Raw genomic sequence first — 23,194 nt, 5'->3', positions numbered from 1 at the left:
AAATGATCCAAGTAAAATTTTTGGCATAAAGTACTGTAAAAGGCTTAATTACAGCACTTTTTTTAGGGGAAATTGGTTTTCTTTCGTTCTCCATGCCGTGACCTTTCGGACGTTCACCCCACAGAGCCGACATCTGCACCTGCGTCTAGCCGGCAGGAAGAGTTAATTCAATTAATGGTTCAGCCAATCAGCGAAGAGGAAAGCGAAGGCTAATTAATATTCATAAGCGGGACCACACAATACGTTAACTTGAAGACTCAGGCCGTACAGACTTCTCGCCAGGATTTTTTCAAAGCGTCGGACAGGGGTCCGGGGGCCGCCGAATGTCCCTGGCGGGGTCCAGGGGCAGGGCCACTGTGGGGGGGGGGACCCAGGTGGGCGAAGCCCCCCCCGGAAGCTCTTGCATTTTAGGCTATTGAGAAGGCTTCTTTTATCAGTTTTTTTAGGGCCATATCTACGATAATCGTAGCAGTCACTTACTTCTCTTCAGCAGTTTGACTTTAAAATATTTCGGGTCAAAGCTTCAAAGACAACTAAAACCTCATAAACAACAAACTTTACTTAGCTCAACAGTATACAAAAATATTGTACGGGTTGCCATCCTTAGTTGAAGCGCTTATTTATAGCGCTAGTATCTTCGCTGCGCCGTTAGCCGCCGTGCGACTTTTGTTGACGGTCTGATATCCCTACGTCGCCGCCTCGCTGATATTCCCACGGACATGTTTCAAAAAAAATACCCAGCAAAAAACGCTGTTCTGCGTCAAATTCTATTCTATAAAACTCAGTGTTACAGTCTAAATATTTTGTAGAAGCACCGCTGTAGGAAAGAAGGTCCAAGCAATGTAAAACATCACGTAGCATGAAGTTCGCTGTCAACTGGCACACAGCACATGACCGTTTGAAACTCTAAGTCTAAGCAACAGCCGTGTTTGATTGATAGCCGGCGGTCCTATGATGAAGTCGGCGAAAGGTGCGTTAGTTAGAAAATCTGCGTTTAGTTTTGATACGTAATTATAAGTTAGACAGTGGCGAGAATGATTATTTTCTCATCAATATTTCTCTTCAGAATTATTTGAACTTAATTGTACATCTAAACAATTGGCTTACCTGTGCAATGTTTATATGATTAATGATCAGTGTACTGAAATCATGTGTAACGTATGGCTCCTAGTCAATAGATCAGCATTTTCTCTATAGTGACCACCTGTCTATGGTGGCCACATTTCCTAGTGCTGTTGTTGTTTGGCATAAACTTTGAACATTTAAATTGTAAGTAACTTTAAACTGCCAGAGTTTCAGCCCAATAAAACACTCTCAGCGCCAGGGTATGAACAGACTGACCAGACAGACGAAAATAAATCCTCGAACAAGGTTCAATCGTATCTTCCGGGTCTGGCAGGAAGTTGTTAAACTAAAATAAGAATAGGCTCGATGGTTGATTGCATACAAAGTAAAACAGTTTAAAAGTTTTACAGCTTGAAGAAAACAAACGCTCCTACAGTACCTGCACCTGCTTGATAATTATTAAATCGTATGCCCTACTTGAATAAAAAAAGTTCATTGCAATAATAAATGTACCCACATCACAAGGAGCTTATACTTTTTTAAACTTACACCTAGTTATCGTACTGAAAATTGTTAATGACATTACATGAAGTCATTCAACAATTTTCAGTCATGATGAAAATTTTCTGAATGGAAGGTGTGATTATTGTCATTTTCTGAAAAATAGAAGCAAGCTCTGTTTTTACCTGGAGTCAATTCACAATACCAGTCCACTTTGGGGGATAATGTACTGTTAAGAGGATGTTCCATTTTTGCGCAGGGGTGATTTGGAACAGTCCAATGTTGCGTGGGAAGGGGTATGGCTGAAATATGCTGTATTTGCTCTTAAGCAAATGTCGGCCTTTCTAGTCTCCATATATGTTTCTTGTGACATCCATCACTATTCTTCAGCGTCACTAGAATGAACTGGCAGAACAATTCAATGCAGGTACAGTTGAACATGTCAAAGCCACTAATTACCCATCAGGGTCATATGCAAATGTTACTCAACATACAGTATTACAGTTGGTATCAAAGAATATAAGATATTGTGCTAAATACAACATACATTATGTCACTACTATTATAGCTTTATACAGGTTTAGAGGCTTATTGCGCAACTGTATGCGTGTGCCACTCAGAGTCAGATGACTTGGTATCGAATGGAATTGGCATCAAAGGAACCAATTATTATACAACCCCACACAGATTTTACAAATCATCAGGACACCCTATTTCAAAACAAATCTACATGTCAACTTCAACTTTTTCTATATACATGTACATATGTAGTCTTCTGTCAAACCAACAATGTTGTTAACAACTTAAGCTGGTGCTTTGACCATTCTATGTACAGATGACAGGGGGATGCATGAAGAGCTCCATCTCCTGTTGTGTAATCAGCTTCTCCACTTCTGCCATTTCACGTTTACAGACATCAATGCCCTGGAAAAAAAATCTGTCATCAGTGATGCACTTCTGACATGTGACATCTGATCAAACAATAACACGCATTTATTTTTTTCTGTGCTACCTGTATGGTACCTTACCTGGTCTCCAGACAAACAATCCATGCAACTGCTACCTGTACGGTACCTTACGTTGTCTCCAGACAAACAAACCATCCAATTGCTACCTGTACGGTACCTTACCTGGTCTCCAGACCAAGAAGCCATCCAACTGCTACCTGTACGGTACCTTACCTGGTCTCCAGACCAAGAAGCCATCCAACTGTTACCTGTAAGGGAGCTTCCCTGGTCTCCAGACCAACAAGCCACCCAACTGCTATCTGTTCGGTACCTTACCTGGTCTCCAGACCAACAAGCCATCCAACTGCTACCTGAACAGTACCTTACCTGGTCTCCAGGATAACAAGCCATACAACTGCTACCTGTAAGGTAACTTACCTGGTCTCCAGAAAAACAAGCCATACAACTGCTACCTGTACGGTACCTTACCTGGTCTCCAGACAAGCAAGCCATCCAACTGCTACCTGTACGGTACCTTACATAGTCTGCAGACCAACAAGCCATCCAACTGCTATCTGTATGTTACCCTACCTAGGCTGCAGACTAACAAGCCATACAACTGCAACCTTTACGGTACCTTACCTGGTCTCCAGACCAACATGCCATGCAACTGCTACCAATATGGTACCTTACCTGGTCTCAAGACCACCATGCCATGCAACTGCTACCTGTACGGTACCTTACCTGGTCTCCAGACCAACAAGCCATCCAGCTGCTACCAATATGGCACCTTACCTGGTCTCAAGACCACCATGCCATGCAACTGCTACCTGTACGGTACCTTACCTGGTCCCAGACAAGCAAGCCATCCAACTGCTACCTGTACGGTACCTTACCTGGTCTCCAGACCAATAAGCCATCCAGCTGCTACCTGTATGGTACCTTACCTAGTCTGCAGACCAACAAGCCATCCATCTGCTACCCGTACGGTACCTTACCTAGTCTGCAGACTAACAAGCCATACAACTGCTACCTGTACGGTACCTTACCTGGTCCCAGACAACCAATCCATGCAACTGCTACCTGTACGGTACATTACGGGGTCTGCAGACCAATAAGCCATCCAGCTGCTACCTGTACGGTACCTTACCTGGTCCCAGTCAAACAATCCATGCAACTGCTACCTGTACGGTACATTACCTGGTCTGCAGACCAATAAGCCATCCAGCTGCTACCTGTACGGTACCTTACCTGGTCCCAGTCAAACAATCCATGCAACTGCTACCTGTACGGTACATTACCTGGTCTGCAGACCAATAAGCCATCCAACTGCTACCTGTACGGTACCTTACCTGGTCCCAGTCAAACAATCCATGCAACTGCTACCTGTACGGTACATTACCTGGTCTGCAGACCAATAAGCCATCCGACTGCTACCTGTACGGTACCTTACCTGGTCCCAGTCAAACAATTCATGCAACTGCTACCTGTAAGGTACCTTACCTGGTCTCCAGAAATACAAGCCATACAACTGCTACCTGTACGGTACCTTACATAGTCTGCAGACTAACAAGCCATACAACTGCAACCTTTACGGTACCTTACCTGGTCTCCAGACCAACATGCCATGCAACTGCTACACGTACGGTACCTTACTTGGTCTCCAGACCAACAAGCCATCCAGCTGCTACCTGTATGGTACCTTACCTGGTCTCAAGACCACCATGCCATGCAACTGCTACCTGTAAGGTACCTTACCTGGTCTCCAGACAAGCAAGCCATCCAACTGCTACCTATACGGTACCTGGTCCTAGTCTGCAGACAAACAAGCCATCCAACTGCTACCCGTACGGTACCTTACCTTGCCCCAGACAAGCAATCCATGCAACTGCTACCTGTGCGGTACCTTACCTGGTCTCAAGACAAGCAAGCCATCCAGCTGCTACCTGTGCGGTACCTTACCTGGTCTCCAGACAAGCAAGCCATACAACTGCTACCTGTACGGTACCTTACCTGGTCTCCAGACCAACAAGCCATCCTGCTGCTACCTTTACGGTACCTTACCTGGTCCCAGAAAAACAATCAATGCAACTGCTACCTGTGCGGTACCTTACCTGGTCTCCAGACAAGCAAGCCATCCAACTGTTACCTGTGCGGTGCCATGCCTGGTCTCCAGACCAACAAGCCATATAGCTGTTACCTGTATGGTACCTAACCTGGTCCCAGACAAAAAATCAATCCAATTGCTACCTGTACAGTACATTACCTGGTCCCAAGACAAGCAAGCCATAGAACTGCTACCTGTACGGTACCTTACCTGGTCCCAGACAAACAATCCATGCAACTGCTACCTGTACGGTATCTTACCTGGTCCCAGACAAGCAAGCCATCCAACTGCAACCTTTTATACGGTACCTTACCTAGTCTGAAGACCAACAAGCCATCCAACTGCTACCTGTACGGTACCTTACCTAGTCTGCAGACCAATAAGCCATACAACTGCTACCTGTACGGTACCTTACCTGGTCTCCAGAGCAACAAGCCATCCAACTGTTACCTGTGCGGTACCTTACCTGGTCCCAGACAAACAATCCATGCAACTGCTACCTGTACGGTATCTTACCTGGTCTGCAGACCAATAAGCCATCCAGCTGCTACCTGTACGGTACCTTACCTGGTCCGAGACAAACAATCCATGCAACTGCTACCTGTACGGTATCTTACCTGGTCTGCAGACCAATAAGCCATCCAGCTGCTACCTGTACGGTACCTTACCTGGTCCCAGACAAACAATCCATGCAACTGCTACCTGTACGGTATCTTACCTGGTCTCCAGACCAACAAACCATCCAGCTGCTACCTGTACGGTACCTTACCTGGTCTGAAGACAAGCAAGCCATTCAACCGCTACCTGTACGGTACCTTACCTAGTCTGCAGACCAACAAGCCATCCAGCTGCTACCTGTATGGTACCGTACCTGGTCTCCAGACCAACAAGCCATGCAACTGCTACCTGTGCGGTACCTTACCTGGTCTCCAGACCAACAAGCCATCCAGCTGCTACCTGTACGGTACCTTACCTGGTCTGCAGACAAGCAAGCCTTCCAACTGCTACCTGTACGGTACCTTACCTAGTCTGCAGACCAACAAGCCATCCAACTGCTACTTGTACGGTACAGTACCTGGTCTGCAGACTAACAAGCCATGCAACTGCTACCTTTACGGTACCTTACCTGGTCTCCAGACCAAAAAGCCATACAACTGCTACATATACGGTATCTTACCTAGTCTCAACTGTTACTAGGGGTTGGTACTGGTACTAAACCGTTTTTTTTCTTTTTGGACCGGTCCAGAAAAAAACAGACCTTAAATAATTCAGTGGACCAGACCAGATGTTGGACTGATTGGAAAATGAACAGATTATACTGGCACCATGGCGGCAGACGTACACATGTTTTGAGGCTTATTGGTCCAAGAAAATATCAAGAGCGAAGTAGAGCTGAGTAAAGTTGGTAGTCATTTTTATCACGTTTCTACAGTCAAACGTGACCACGGTCTAACTAAGGCAGTTAGCAAATTGTTTACGTGCAGATAGGATATACTCCACCAAACAGATTCCTTTTCAGCAAAATTTACCATTGCATTCACCATTCATAATTAGGTCTAGGTTCAGATCCGGACCTGGATCGAACCTGGACCTGAATTTTCTGTAATCTCCAAGCAGATCTTGCGTGGCATATTAGACAGTATCATAAGCTGGGAAGGGTTTAGCCGACAGAGGAGTAAATATTGGCCACGTGGCTAAATTTTCTGTACCCGTACCCACCCCTAACTGTTACAGTAATAAGCTGTTTGGTATCATACCTGGCTTTATGGCATGAAAATTGAGGAAAATGTGAATTCAGTTCATTGCTGTCATTACCAATTCAATATCATTTCGCTGCCATTCATTTTGATCTAGACGTTTTCTGGGGAATGAAATTATCTTTTTCAAAACATAAATACATTACATTGCATACATATATCCCATAGCATACATAAGTCACTGCCTAGCTAAACTCGAGGTATAAACTTTATAATAACCAGTCTATGAGGGTATAGAAAAAATTATACTGATGCTGCCTTTTAATAATACCTCTCATAATCATAACCTCCTTGTATAACGTTACCACCGGGCCGTGCACCACATTATTGAAACCAATACATAGCAGCTGGAAAAGTAATATCGTTTTAAAGATGGCCAAATACCTTGAAAAAGGGAAAATATTTAACAATACCTACCTATTTATTGATCATGATGAGAAACAATATGTTGCGAATTTGTCCGAGCTCGAGCAGCTGACGCCGTGGAATCGCTAAGAAAATACGAGAGTCGGGGGCAAAATTTACCCGTTCAGGTTGTTAAACCGTTACTATTTGACGATCCCATTATAAGCAAACACCTTGAAGAGCTTCACACTGTAGCAGCAAACATTTCCATGTGTTTTTCGGTCCTGCATAGTTGGTAAACTTCCAGGCATGCCCACGACGGCACAGCTCGATTTCCGAATGGTGGCCATGACAGTCCTGAAGGTGACCTGTAGTCTAGATGACTTAGGAGCATGACCTACGGTGTACTCCTGGTTATTCATATAGAAGCGCCCAGTTCAGCGTTGTCCTGGCACCAGTCCTGCTGTTAGCTTCTTTGATCCTAGGAAAGGATAAGGTCCTACCGCAGCAACGACTGCCTAACGCCAACCTTAGTTATACAGTTATTTCTGTTAACGCTATGTGTATGGGGTGGAAGAAGACTCTTTAATTGCCCCTGACACAACAAGGGAACATCGGTATTGAATTCTCTCTAAAAGGGAAGATTGCTCCGCTGAACAGGTAGGTATTCAGAATTTCATGGGGATGTTGCGAGAATACCGATGTCAATTGGAACAGTTAGCAAACCGTCCCGAGGTTTTCACCTTCCCCGTATGTGGTGCTTCATAAAGTGGGGACGCGGCGGGATGGGCGCTGGGATTTGGCGGGAAGTTTTGTGGCGAGGGTACATAGGGGTTTACAGTATACACGACAAACCAACTGGATATCCGTATGACATCGCGATTATATTAGAGTACCTCCAAAAATATCATAGCCGATTGATATAGAGACTGCACATAGATATGTTACACCACCATGCATTAATGCCACATTTCTTTGCCCTTCTTTGGTTTATCCAACAGGTCAACATGATTGCCATACAGCTCTTATTCTTGTGAACATCTGAGATCCATCGCTTCTTTAGTAGTATTTACATGTTAATACATGATAGCTGAGCAGAAGTATTATAGAAATGTTTTATTGCAAATTCATGCCAATGGGGCTAATTGCAAGAGAAGGAAGACTAAATACATGAAATAAATGAATGTGGTCTGAGTACATGTAGATAATCTAAATTCTAACATACAGATATTAAGTAGATGAATGTACATACGATACAGAATACGGTACTAAGTCTACGTAACTATTACGGGGTTTGACTTCTTCTTTGAAGACAGTTGAAAATGAAATGCCCCATGTATTCTATAATAGATTGATTCGGTGATCTTAGTAGGAAGAGAATCTTTTGTGGCGTTTTAACAATGAAAATGTTGGTGTGATTTCGGTCACTCTTTCAAATAGTCTTTTTCTTTCGGCATCGAATTGGGGGCATTCACAAATAAAATGTGTTTCATTTTCCACTGCATTCGTTGTGCACTGCTTATAAATTCTTTCTTGAACAGGTAGCTTTTTGTATCTCCTTTCTCTATTTCTAACGGGTGCGAACTAATTCGTAACTTACATATTGCTGAGCGGTAATCAAAATTATAATGGTACAAGTAGTTTTCCATGCCGTATGCTGTTTTTAAGTTTTTGTAAAATCTAATATTTCCTTCGTCTGCAGATAACTTGTAAAAGAAAGTTTGAGTATACATGTCATTCAACCTTCTCCTTAACAATCTACATGAATAACTGCTGTCTATGTTGTCTGTATTCCAGATGTATGAATAGCCGCTGTTATTAAGTACTTCCTTTTCATGATGTATCCAGTTTTTCTTGCGACTGTTCTCTGGTATATATTGTTGTGACAAAAGTACATCTACTTGTAACGGATGTGAAGAAATGTTTAATTGTCTGAGTCGTAGCCAATATTTGACTATACGGACTGAGTCATCTAAATCAACTGGGTATATACCAAGCTCCGCTCTACACGCCGAGTTACTAGAACTTCTTTGTACTCCAAGAATATTTTTACAGAATCTATTCTGGATTATTTCAATAGGACAGTTGTCATTCAGATAATCCTTGCCCCAAACTTCACAACCGTACAAGATAATGGACTTGATACATGCATCATAAATTCTTAACAAGGCTTTCGGAGACAGAGATGAACGGAATAAAGGCTTGAGACTAAAAAGAGCTTTCCGTGCTTTTTGGGACAATTGCTTTTTCGCGAGAGTAAAACTGCCTGACGAAGACAGTGTCAAATCTAAATAACAATAAGAACTTGTGATTTCGATGATCTCCGAACCAAAGAAAAAGCTGACATCCTTGAACAGGCGTCCTGTAAGTGTTTTGTTGAAAATTACAACTTTTGTCTTTTTCAGGTTTACCTGTAATTTCCAATTTGTGCAGAACATGTTAAGTTTGTCCAGAGCACTTTGTAGTCCCTTTTCGGTCTCTGAGAATACTACCACGTCATCTGCGTAAAGTAAGCATGAGACAAATAAATTGTGTAATGTTGAAGGTGCACAGTCAGGATTATCTAATTCTTTAACAAGGTCATTTATAAACAGGTTAAACAAGGTGGGGCTGAGGTTGCAGCCTTGTCTTACACCTTTGTATGTATTAAATAATGGAGTGAGACCCTCGGAGGTTTTTTACACACGTCTGACGGTTATAATACATAGTTTTGATCAGCTCATAGAATTTGCCATCTATCCCTGTACTAAGTAGTTTATATCGTAGGCCTTCTCTCCAAACACTATCAAACGCTTTCCTGAAATCTATAAAACACATGCATATGAACGTTTGTTGGAGTTAATGTACTTAGATGTTAAAGAGTCAACAACAAAAAGATTATCCCGTGTTCCGAAATTCTTTCTAAAGCCCGACTGATTTGGGGTGATAAGTGAATACTTTTCTAAATAATTAGTAAGACGTGTATTCAGTATTGCGGTAAACAGTTTGGAAAGACAACTCATAACAGTGATTCCCCTATAATTATTCGGATCGTCTTTAGAACCTCCTTTGTAAAGCGGTACGATATGGCTTTCACACCATTGTTTGGGGAAGTGACCTGATGACATGATTAGGTTGAATAAATTAGCCAGCGGTTTTGTTAAAACATGGGATGCAGATTTCAACATCTCATTTAATATCAAACCATTGCCGGAAGCATTGCCATTCTTTAGTTGGGATATTACTTGTTATATTTCTTTCGGAAGTATGTCTGCGTCTAAAGGGTTGAAATTTGATAATTCAGTCTCAAGTTTTTTCAACTTATTTTCAATATGAATATGAAAGCTGTTGTCTGTTTGTGATAAGCTGGAATCAGATTCCCTTCCAAATAACTGCTTGAAGTGGGTATGAAGGGCTTGTCCGTCAGTTGTTTCGTCCGTAGACATGCGATCGTTTGTTTTGAATTGTTTAATTAGCTGTCAAAAGGCTGACGGATCGCTGTCGGTTTGAGAGTTCAACTTTTGGAGGAGGCTGTGTTTGTACGACCTTTTGGTTTTCCTTGTAAGTCGAATGTAGTCTTTTTTCATTTTGAAGTACTTGCCCCTGATGGAAAGATCATGGTTTTTTTTCGAGAGAAGTTAACAAAGTTTGTTGAGACTTCATCTGGCTGTTGCGCAGTTCTCTGTAAACCAGATTTTCTTGTTTTGGCGTTTCTTATGTAAAATGTTTGTTTGCTTTGCGCAGCGTAGCTTGAGTGATTTTTTACCAGCTTCCTGTAATAACTTTACTAGTTCTGAGAGCGCATTTTCAATTGAGCTCGAAGTCGGTGTGGTTACCACATCTTTCTTCATTCATTTTCTTGTCTATTTTCAATGTGAATTCAGGCCTGCTGACAATTTCAATAAACTTTTCTTTTGACTCGGCGTTCCACACAAACTTACGGTGAGGCCGAGTATGCAAAGAGGTTTTCTCGGGGTTTGGTTTGGAGTTACAGTTTAGAATCATTGAAAGTTTACAGTGATCTGAATGGGGTGTTAAAGAGTGTATGTGGAAGAAAGCAACTTCAGAAAAGAGGAGATTTTAACCGACGAGAACATAATCCACTACACAGGTACCATTTGGTTGGTAACATGTAGGTTTGCCTAGTGTATCTCCGGGGGTTCTGCCGTTCAGGATTCTTAACTTACTGTTTGTGCATAATTCAATTAGATTTTTACCGAAAACAGTCGGGCTACCTAGGTCCATGCTATTACGGGCCAATGGGATATCGAAATCATAATCCTCCGGGAGACTGTCAATCGGCAAATCATCAACTATATAATCGTTTAAGTCTCCCACGTGAGCATTGAAGTCCCCGCCGATTATAACATCGCCGCGCCTGCTATACTGTGCAATTTCCTGTTCTAAGACATCAAATATATCGTAGCTTCTGTTACTATGGATCGTCGATCGACTTGGACTGATGTAGACAGAAGCTATAAATATATCATTGTCAGTATTGAATAGTTGTTTGCTAATTTTAACCCATAGAATATCTTCTGATTTGCGACTAACTTTTGACACAATATCATAAACTTTCACCCTGACTCTCGTCGACGGACGGATCTGTCATGGCCCGATGAAAATCTTACCACAAGAAATCGTATGGCGCAGGAGACCGCCCCTTAATTAAACTTAGATCCTCATCAAGGTGATCATGCTGGTTTGATGTCAATCCGTATCCCCACCCACCTTCGTCAGAGCCAAGAAGGTCACTGGCGGTCACAACCTATGACATTGATTGCCCCGTGCATACTAGTATGTCATATCGCCATCATTGTCCAACAGGTTTTTTCTTGCTGAAAAGAGCATTGTTCTTAGACTGTGTCACGTCAGGATACACAACACGACCTTCTCCTTGTACATGCATCATTTTATTAGCGTTTTCAACAAGAGCCAGACGAAGAATGGGGTAAGTGGGCTTCATTTTTATCAAGAAGTAGTAGAGATAACTCTACTTAAACTTATTTCGTGATTGTTACCTGCCTCCAAATATTCATGTTATAGAGCTACTACCGCCATCGTGTCTTTGACTCTTTAGTATTGTTCTTATGTGTTCTACGCGCACTATACTGCTGTAAACCATGACTTTAGTAACTTTCCCAACAATCGTCACGGCAAAACCTGAACAAGTGAATAAGTTTGGTTGCTAAGATATATTTCATTTATTTAAGGAACTTTTATTCAATCTACAATTGCAATGTAAACGTTAATTGCTTGTTCACTAAACCAATTACTGGATGACACATAAACGTAACAACATTAAGTTGCTACCTGTTGACTATCTGAACATCTTACACAGACGTTGAACTGTATCTTATTATTTATGTATCTACGCACACGTAAACACACACAATATGACCGTAAAGTCAAAACTCGAGGCGGTAGATTCACTTTCCGCCACAAACATTTTGGTGTGGTGCACAAATACTCAATTAGGCATGCCCTGCAATAATTTAGTTCAAGCAAAATGGTATTCACGTCACTGTACTCGTTCATTACATCTACCTTTTTTGCGCGAAATACCCACAAAGGTAGGGAGTAGACAAGTTGCAGCATACTAAAGACATTGACGATTGGTGATAGGTAAAAAAATGTCTGATGACGTATACGTGGCCGCTGCTGGGCCCTGTGAGGCCAGACGTGTTTAATCTGCGCCTGCGGGTTGCCGTAATGTTGACGGGGCGAACCAAGAGCAATGACCTGCAGTTCAACACTGTCTGTTTACACGTTATTTCAGCCAGTTTCATTGGGTGTCGATGTGAATTAAAGCTTTGCACACTTCCTATTTCACTGTCCTACCTACAATCAGCAAAGAGTAAACCCTCTAATGCAATCTACAGAGCCTATGACAGTATTTCTTTCTTCAACTTGAACAATCAACCAGAACAAGCACAACTGAAGGTTTCACCTTTCCTGTCCCAAGATTCTAACAAAGATAATTTGTTTTACGTATACCCTTGATATACAGACAGTGTCGACACCAAGTATTTTGTCAATACTGTAACATAAACTACTGTAAATGCATTTAAGTTCGCGGGGATTTAATTTTGCGGTAGCGGGAAAAGGGACTTTTCGCGGTGGTTTTAAGTTCGCGGTAGTACCATGCACAGTAGCCTCTTACTGCCATGGAAAAATGTTCGCGGTGGTTTTAAATTCGCGGTGAAGTGGCCACCGCGAAAACCGCGAATATAAAACCACCGCGAACATTTCTGCATGTACAGTATATGATATCCATTTATGACACTGTTTTAAACTTTGTATCCCATCCTGGATTGCCCAACTCAAAATGCTGTGTTGCTGTGAGTTATTGTATATTTCCTGTTTTCATCTATCTTTCGCATTTTCCAGAGGTGATGTTCGTATTAGCTGTCTGCTAGGGCGCACCTCTGTGTTCTGTATTTTTTTTATTGTTGCTTGATAGAAAATATCAATGATAAACAGTTGTCCAAGACACGGTGTTTTCATGTTTTGAACCGAACGCCTGTAGGTGGGTGGGTGTTGTTTTTTTGTGGACGTGCGGCGTTGGGAAGTTAGGCAGAGGTTAACCTAAAAAGACACATATTAAGCAAAGTAGGGCTTAATTTTCAATTTGAAATGACTGCATATCTTTTTTTTCCATTTTACAGGTCACGAGTTTGGATAGTCCTCCTGCTGGCACTTCTGCCGATGAAATCGTATGCGAATAAAAACGGTGATTTGTTGTATTTTATGATTATCAATTGGGATTCACAGTATGCTCCTCCATGCTACGGCCGTCCCTAAATCAATTGTATACCACAGATAGTTTTGTTTTACCGACTATTTTTATATGCAGATCTGATTTTGTATGGATGGTAATAAATATTGTATATTGTGTATGTATTGTTTCCAGAAAGAGACATTGATTAATTTGCATACCGTAGTACATGAAACATATGTTTTCATTTATTTGCCATTGATTACATTCGTGAAAACGGAGGTATTGCAATCTGTTACTGTGTTTGTTTGCTTGTTTGGCGTGTGTCTGCAGTATTGTGCATGTTGCAAAGGAACATTTACAATACAACCAATGGTGTAAAAGGATATTTGATGAATTGGAAGTCTGCCAATTGCAGAAAGCAGTTACTCAAGTAACTGGATATGATTATGGAAACGGCCAGATGTTTCACACAACCGTCCGGTGTCTTTCGTCCAGTGTCACTGACAAAAGAAAAAAAAAAAGGTTAACGTTATCTGAAACATCTGGCCGTTTCCAAATCATATCCAGTTGCCTGAATAAATAGTACTGCTTTTTGGCGTATCTTATTACCTGGATGTCTAACCTTCATCAACGTGATTGCATGGAAGTCTGTTTTGACTCGTTTAGTACTATAGATAGCCTGACTAAAATCGCGCCCCTAGCGGCCGGCCCTACAAGAGCTTGTGTAAACACAGGTTAGTACTATAGATACGTACTGCATTCCCCTTATTTTCTATGACATTTCTATGACATTAACAATATTCGGGCACCGCCCCTGTTTTTTTTTTTCAGTTACCTGTAGGCTGGTGACGCCAGGGTACCTTCCCCCGGAACTGTGGGGCCCACCTCAGCCTGACGGTCTTCCTCCGTGTGTCAACTATGACGTCATGCTGCCGGAAGTGACGCGCATTAGCACCGACCTCACGGACACCCTTGCTGACTTTGGCTTGAGTGACGTTGTGAATGACATCGACGAACTGCGTGATGTTGGTATGAAACTGCATTAATGAATGATTAAAAAATATGTGTATAGGCACACACACACACACACACACACACACACACAAACACAAACACATACACATACACATACACATACACATACACATACACATACACATACACACACTGTGACACACACACACACACAAACACATACACATACACATACACATACACATACACATACACATACACATACACATACACATACACATACACATACACACACTGTGACACACGCACGCACGCACATACGCACACACGTGTGCGTTCGCAAACACACACACACACATACATATACACGCACACGCACGCACATATCCACAAGGTAGGCACGTGCGCGCACGCACACACACTCGCACACACACCCCAGAGACATGCAAACACTCAAGTAATAAAAAGCTCCTTCTCTTTTTGATAACAAGTTGTTGTTACACATGATTAATATTGTGATTATCCTTAAATGTTGTGTTTTGTTTTGTTTTGTTTGATAGGTAAGATTGTCTTCCACGGATCGGACCGGTGTCGATTTCCAGTGGCAATGTAACAGCCCAACGTTGGACCCGTGCGGGGACTGTGATCAACCTGGTCTACAACGTCACCGTCGGTGGTAGCGAGACACTTTTTGCTTTCATTTCCCCGGACTTCGACAACCTGACAGCAAATGCTACCCTGGAAGGTAAGTGGTGGCTTATAGATACGTCTAGCAATAGTTTATATTATTGACCGATGAAACAGGAAAATTAAAAATTAAAAAAGGTTAGAGGCTTTATTTAGGAAAGGCAATCCCATAGTCGTTTTGAGGCGGTAAAATGGTAGGGCCAGCGGGTTTTTTTTTTTTTAGTTTGGTGTGTAGCCGCAGTATTGTGAATATTGTAGAGGAACGGCATTTATTATTCATACAACGGAAGTGGTGTAAAAGGATACTTGGTGAATTGGAAGTAGGTAGGGAAAGGCAATCCCATAGTCGTTTTGAGGAGGTACAATGGTAGGGCCAGCGGGTTATATTTTTTTTTCTTTTTCTTTTACTGTGCGTAGGGCATGTTATTAGAAGGTGTAGTCCACCCTTCTTTCTTCATCCTTTATCTCCCTAACCGAAGTCAGGCATTTTTACACCAGGGAAATGCACTTTAGACGACTTTCCTCCCGCACTCCAACCATTAAACGCCGCATTAAAAAGTTCGATCACTATTTTACCTAAGGGTAAATGCTCAATTACTTGGCACGAACATTTTTTTTCATCTGAATTTTTGCCTAACCTTAACATGATATGTATTACTGATCTTATCTGCCCTTTTTATAACTATCATGTACCTCAAACACTTTAACTTTCAAATCTACTTTGGCAGTGTTCTTAAGTACACTTCTCCTGCTTGCGGGTCCTTTATATATCCAAAACATATTGAATATGAATTTCACTTTATAATGGAATGTTCTAGATACGCTAGTTTACGTAATGAATTATTCATATTTCTCGAATCAAGTGCAACAGAATTCAAGAGACTCGATGCTACAGATTTGTATATATCTTTAGATGTCAGAAGTCCCATAATGCAAGAATAGGCAAATATATCAAGGACTACTTTGCTATTAGAAAGAATATCGTAACTAATGACTAGCCTACTCCATTGTAATACTATATCAAAGAATTATGTTAGCTCTTTTTATCATGTTGATTAGGTTGTTAAGCTTCATTCTATACCTTTGTTTTGTACTTTGTGTAATAGTTGTTGCCATACATTGTATCATGTACAATTGTCGTGTAATAAAGTTCTTCTTATATAAATTTGTATTCGGCTGTGAGAGGATCGAATGCAGACGACGTCAAGGGTCAATGATCTGATTACGTAATGAGCACATGAAATCGGTATGCTGTGAATGACAACGGTTAGGCAAGATTCCCGTCCTCTAACTCTTGTCAAATGAACTTATCACAGGTCCCGTTCAAAGCCTGCAGGGAGTTATAGAGAGCGTTCCTGGTGAGTACCCCGCTGCCACCGCCGAGGCGCTGCCGGACCTGGTGCAGGACTTCGGGGATCTCCTCGACAGCTTCAACTGCAGCACAAGCGGTACCAACTGTAACCTGACACGCGGAGAGGATCCCGTTGTACAGTTAGGTCTATTGTCGAAAAGCCCGCCATTGAGTATGACCCAGAGAATATGAGGAGAGCCATAAATTTGAAAATGCGCTTTCAGCGTCACCGTGGTTATAGACCTATGTGTTGCGTTTATTGAGACATTCCGATTTGTATCAAGGGGTAATCAATCATTTCACGGCTTCGCTCGGGAATGAGGTGCACAACCAATTTCGGGGCATAATCATGGACATTGTCGAAATGTTTGATAAGGATTCCCTTCATATTTTAATCGGATAGAAGTGTGTATCTGACTTTAAGCAGTTTCCTAATTATCCTGCGTAATCATTGGTCCTCCGGTAAGATGATAGATGATGCGGAGATTGCCGTCTGTAGCCTAAAGTTTCATGGTTTCTAATGCGACCGCTCCTGAGCTTTAGGCCTAGCGGCAGCCGGAGAACCAAATTGTCTGCACATATATCACTCCACGGTCATCCTTATATGGTGATATGAGAGATCACCTGACCTTCTGACCAATGACATCGCACCACAATTAGAGTAAGTTGACCCGCTCACCTCAGGCAGTAGCTTAATCGTCTTTTGTTTTTCTTCTTTTTCCGACGTGACTAAATTTCGTCTGAAAAGTTTACTGATTACACTGATTTGCCTTATACTTAACGATGATGCCCCAAAATGTGTGTTGTACACCATATTTCCGGAAGAAATTTAAGCGGAGAAAAAGTTAGACCACCCAAGAGGCGTTATTTCTTCCCATTACGCATTTGGGTCTGTCCATGCTTCCTTAAAGTTAAATGACACTTTAAACAAATCGTAGGATTATTGATAGCGTTACTTCGTATTCCACATCTACCTTAGTTGCTTCTTCACATTGTATATGAACGTGTCGGAAATTCCTGCACACGTGTCCAAAATAATATTTGTACTGAGATGTCCAACATGTCCCTTTACAGTGTCTGGGAAATCCTATGAATGACACGTTACGACACTTAATTTACTTGCATTGTTTTGATTTCATCTGTTTTATCTGTTTATTTAAAATAATCATTGTATGTTTCCACATATGTTCATGTCCATGTTCAGGTTTTATGATTTCACTTTTGTCAAGTGGCTGAGTTGTACATTAATGTTACTATGATTTTAGTTCTGCCCTTATAGTGATTACAATTTAACTTATATGTATAAGTGGTCCTTTTGGTTTATTGATTTCATTTGTAATTTGTGTCAAATCACTTCTGATTTCACTGTTTATGTTTATGTGACTGTACACTAAAAATCCTGGAAATGGCACGTTACGACACGTTTCCAATTTTGTGAATTCTTGCATGCGTGACTGGTGTATGCATAAGCAAGCGACACTCCGGATCCTTTACGATATCATGACACCGCGAATATATCTGTATATTGTATTACTGTTGTTACGGTAGTAGAAAATTGTTTCAACTGCGAACTTAAAACAACGCGATTTTTCAATAATCACTGGGTTCCTCCTATATATATTATCTATCCTAAGCAGAGATATGAATGTCATAGTCTTCGGGAATTGAGTAAATGCTACATAATCATAGGATAAAACGATAAACTCAGTTAGGTGGAAGAAGACTATTCAAATATTCCACATCTTTATCTAACTTTCATCCATGCATCCAGCAATGCTCATACATACTGTCCAGAACAAAATAAAGACAACAGCAGAAACATTTTGTTGCAAGTTTTATTGTTAAGCGTTCTTGAAAATTGATGACAAGTTGACAACAATGGCTTGACATGTCTGATGTTAACACATTGCTTAACCGTTTTCTTAGAATAACAGTAGGATTAGAATGTTAACATAACTGACGGGATGTATGTGGTGGTAGCCTTACATTCAAGTGTATTTTGACTTATTCTGTTGCTAAAAAAAGTGGTATTCCTTCCAAAAAGATGGAAATTTAGCACTTACAGATTTCAGTTGCCAGTTTTCTTACAGCTCTCATTTTCAAGAGGACACATATTCTGACATAAAAGGTGGTATTTTACGTCATTGACCAAATAGTCATGAAATGTACCTTATAATTGATTAGAAAGTAGTGTTATGTAATGTATGACTTTAATCCCTTTGGGTCTGTACGTGAAATTAGTCCTCGGACAAGATATTGCAAATAAAACAACTACATTGATTCTTACTGGTGCTGGTATTGGTACATGTATTTAAAACTGCCACAATTTCTCTGGTCTTCCCTATTCTTGAAGTAGTAACAAATTCCATCGTGAGGACTGAAATTCAATGTAATTCAGAAAACTGGTCGCTGTAGATTTGCAAAAGGCAACTGTCAAATTTGTGAAGTGTCTGACAAATCCACCTGCAGTTTTCGCACCAAAAAGCATCTCCGAAAGTCTTTTAATCTCCAAGCAGATGTAGGGTTCAGCTCAGTACTTTACGTGTGTTTTTCAGGCATTTTCCAAACAGATGTAACCATTTCAACTTCTACAGAAGACACTGGTAAACAGTGATGTGTAGGTATGACAAACAGATGTTACCCAAATCAACCATATTGTCAGGAACTGAACTTAACAATCGATTAAATCATAAACCTCACAAAGTATTAAAATATTGATAAAATGATATATTTGTGTTTCCGTGAAAGTACCAAACAGATAGAATCATTTCAACAACTACAGAAGACACTGTTATTGTAAACAGTGATGTGCAGGTATGACAATCAGATGTTACACAAATCCAACTACATTTTCAGGAAATGAATTTAATCATAACAATTGACTAAACCTCACCAAGTATGAGAATACTAGTATTCATAAAATGATATATTTGTGTTCCTGTGAAAATACCATACCGATGGAATCATTTCAACTTCTACAGAAGACACTGGTAAACAGTGGTGTGTAGGTATGACAAACAGATATTACACAAATCAACCATATTGTCAGGAACTAAACTTAACAATGGACTAAACCTCACCAAGTATGAGAATACTAGTATTCATAAAATGATATATTTGTGTTTCCGTGAAATTACCAAACCGATGGAGTCATTTCAACTTCTACAGAAGACACTGGTAAACAGTGGTGTGTAGGTATGACAAACAGATGTTACACAAATCCAATTACATTTTCAGGAACAGAACTTAATGATAACAATTGACTAAACCTCACCAAGTATTAGAATATTCATAAAATGCTGTTGCCCTGAACGTACCAAACCGATGGGATCATTCCAACTACTACAGAAGACACTGTTATTGTAAACAGTGATGTGTAGGCATGACAAACAGATGTTACACAAATTCATATGACATCATCAGGGAATAATTAAACTATTGATTGATCATAGACTATGTGGACCATCAAACTCAACCTCAAAAACTTAAACACAAACTCAAACTCTTAGTACATATGAATACTAAAAGATTTGTGAATGCACCTTGATAATGGAAGCATCTAAAATTATGAACTACACAGAGACTAAGCAGGGCTTTATGGTAGATTTAGTTACACCCTACCATGTTGCTGTTCTTCGACAGCAGTTCAGTCGGACGTGTTTTGCTACACACGTTTTGCTGAGCCAATCTGGTCCCCAATCTTCTTCTTCAACTGGTCACTGGTGTAGTAGCCCGGGAACGCCTTCCATTCCTTTCCGTGGTACCTTCCCCCCGAGTATATCAGCCATTCTGGACCTGAGAAAGGGAACAATAATTATGATAAAGTTAACCTTAATGGCCAAATAGAATTTGATACAAGAACTGCTAAAAATCTAGCCAACAAAACCTTTGGACTCAAAATTGAACGACCTTTAAAACGTTTAAGAGGACATCCATTAGGTATTGACAGCATCGTCGTGACACGAAGCTGTTGTGGTCAGTACTGATGACTTAGAATCTAAAATTCTGCATTTGAATCCGTAGCAGACCTCAACGTTTTGATTTTGATTGAAAGTCATGTACCATCTATTTCCTCACTCAACTCGATCAGGTGAAAATGAGTACATAGCTTCGCGAAGGGACATCCCCTGTAATGAATGCTAAGGTCACATTTCCAAACCGGGGCCCAGAATGATATAGAATGCATCAAAATACACAAATGTCAAAATAAGATTCATTGGCATGATTTGTGTATATTTCTAGGTATACATTGTAATTTTTTGTTTCTTAAAACATCCCGGCCGGGCCCCGGTTTGGAAATGTGACCTAAGCCTAAAGACGGTTTACTGAATAAATTATGCGTAGTTGCAGTTGAACATACATATGTGAGAATCATTAATTTATAGACTAGCCATATGAATGAAAGCTGTCTTGCATTTGGATGGTTCTTTTCTGCATAGCCATGATGATATCAAAGTATTTGAAACACACCTGAACAGACACTGTTGGAAATCTTCTCCATCTCCTTCTCCAACTTGTCGTAGTTAGGTATGTAGAACACATGACCAGCATCACCACCGGCGATTTCATTCAGCTCGTTTGCATTAATCGCAGGTCCAATGCCAACTCCATACGCGGAGATGTCGTTGTCTCGGAGGGCTTTTGCCGGTTGCTGAACATTGTCACCTGACATTCCGTCAGTCACCACAATCGCAGCCTGTAACAAAGAAAAACAAACATTTGGTACCTACAATACTTGATTGCATTAACCCACTTGTAAACCTGTCAAGGCATTAACGAGCATCCTTCGGAGCATTACAAGGAGAAGCGTGTGTAGCGATTGGCTGAGATAGGGTAATACAGGGTTGAGGTCCGGACGTATTGGACTGGATCACATCCCAAAACTGACTCTACCACGAGGGTCGGTCGTCTTTATTGTCATCCAGAGCTAACGTAAACAAGATGGGCAAAGACCCCCATATGTGGGGGGATCTGATCCTCACACGTGTACTAGAAAGTTGTAGAAAAGCGACCTGAGCATGGCAGGTCTTCATGGATTCCCACCAAAGCCACTAGGAAAGGAAATTTTGATGGGGAGAGTGGAAATTTCAAAAGATAATTGCTACATGCAATAAAATTAGTTGCAATTGTGTCAGTTTCATTTCAATACCGACAATTGCAAACTGCTAATCATATGTTCTGTGATCTTCAGCAACACTCATATCTAAATGAGCTCAAACAATATTGTCGACATGTCTTCAAGAAGGATAATAAATGAGCTTAATAATAAATGACTTACCCGCTTAACAGGTGGCTGTCTCCAATCCATCTGAGTACGAGCAGCATCCAGGGCCCTACCAGTCTGTGTGCCACCGCTTTGGTAACTGACATTGTTGATGGCCGTTGCTAGGGAGGCTTTGTTGGTATGGTCCGCCAGCTTAAACTCCACACTACAAAGAGTGGCGCACATAAACGGTCATTGTATGACATTTGTACATAGTTGGCGAACAGGTTTATCCTAACTAGTATGCAAAAAGGGAGGAAGACAAATTTTAGTAGACCGAAGAAAACAAGGGTAAGACAAGTTAAGACTATATTGATGCAAATGATGCCCCCCCCCCCCCAATCAACTGGTTCCGCTTTGTAGACGACACTTATTGCAGACTAAAAAAGAGATAGAGTAAACAATGACTTCTTTGACCACATCAACCAGGTACATAAAAACATCATGTTCACACAGGAGTCAAGCCATGACAACATGCTCCCCTTCTTAGACACCGAAACTATCATAGAGAAGGACGGCATCCTTCAGTTCGAAGTGTACAGAAAAGCGACGCACACTGACCAGCATCTGGCCTTTGAATCCCACCACCCTTTGGAACACAAACTGGCAGTAATAAAAACCATTTTCCACCGGGCAGACAGCATAATTTGTTCTGACAAAGCCAAAAACAGACGAACATACACAGCACGAAAACGAATATTTAAGCATACTTTCCGAGATACTTAAATGTAGCCTAAAGGTGGGAAAATATTTCCGCAGAGTTTACGGTATCGTAAAGACCACGGAAACCATGGTTTTACATTTCCGTAACCTTTCCGTATTCGTTAAGGCAGATTAAATACATGTAATATCTTTACATAACCTTTAAGCATCCTTATATGTGCCGTATATGAAACGGGTATTGCTTATGTACAGAAAACATCTACAGGCTTTGAACCGACCATACAATCACATACAATCAGTTGACCTTCGCCTTCTTTTATTTTCGTGGTTCTCTAAGGTGGAAATTACCAATAGGAGATGATATCTTTTCATTGCCCTTCCGTTACAATTGATCTCATTTACATACTCTTATTAGTATAGGTCTATGGAGACCTCCCCCTTTTATGTATAGGTGAAAAAAAAGATGTCAGAATGGTAGCGTTTATTTTTAAGAAGAGGCATTGCTTTTACCAAATCAAGAGTATTTTCCGCTCAATATACCACATGCGCCGTTCAATAAAGCAGCGGCTTCAAATGAATAGCTCCTGCTGTGTTTGTGTGTTAAGTTTAACCAAGACAAGAAAATCTCCTGTGTGAAAGCTACATATAACAGATACAATCTTTCCTATATCTTTCCGTTACATTTGAGCTGACTTTACATAAAAGGGGGGAGGTTTAAGCAAACCTCCCCCCTTTTAGGTACAGGTGGAAAAAAGATGTCGGAAAGGTAGCGTTAATCATTACTTGAAAAAGAGCGCATTACTTTTACCAAATTAAGAGTATTTTCCGCTCAA

General features: G+C 41.0%; 2 protein-coding genes across 2 annotated transcripts in view; one reads left to right on the top strand and one right to left on the bottom strand.

Moving 5' to 3' along the window:
- The first annotated feature begins 12,334 nt into the window (after positions 1-12,334).
- LOC118408987 lies at positions 12,335-16,627 on the top strand. Its single transcript, XM_035809852.1, has 4 exons — positions 12,335-12,371; positions 14,254-14,451; positions 14,963-15,142; positions 16,401-16,627. The coding sequence occupies exons 1-4, from the start codon at positions 12,335-12,337 to the stop codon at positions 16,625-16,627; spliced, it is 642 nt and encodes a 213-aa protein (XP_035665745.1).
- A 3,472-nt stretch (positions 16,628-20,099) lies between these two features.
- Positions 20,100-23,194, bottom strand: part of LOC118408986 (vitrin-like) — an 11,865-nt gene continuing 8,770 nt past the window's right edge. The window contains exons 2-4 of the mRNA XM_035809851.1: positions 21,714-21,864; positions 20,906-21,131; positions 20,100-20,230 (exon numbers count right to left, since the gene is read on the bottom strand). Of these exons, the coding sequence (XP_035665744.1) occupies positions 20,100-20,230; positions 20,906-21,131; positions 21,714-21,864 (508 nt within the window). The remainder of the gene's footprint in view (positions 20,231-20,905; positions 21,132-21,713; positions 21,865-23,194) is intronic.

Source organism: Branchiostoma floridae, unplaced genomic scaffold, assembly GCF_000003815.2.
Source record: "Branchiostoma floridae strain S238N-H82 unplaced genomic scaffold, Bfl_VNyyK Sc7u5tJ_72, whole genome shotgun sequence".
In the NCBI taxonomy this organism is placed as follows: domain Eukaryota; kingdom Metazoa; phylum Chordata; class Leptocardii; order Amphioxiformes; family Branchiostomatidae; genus Branchiostoma; species Branchiostoma floridae.
Note: the sequence above shows the minus strand (reverse complement) of the source record. Positions and strands in the feature narration are given on the sequence as shown.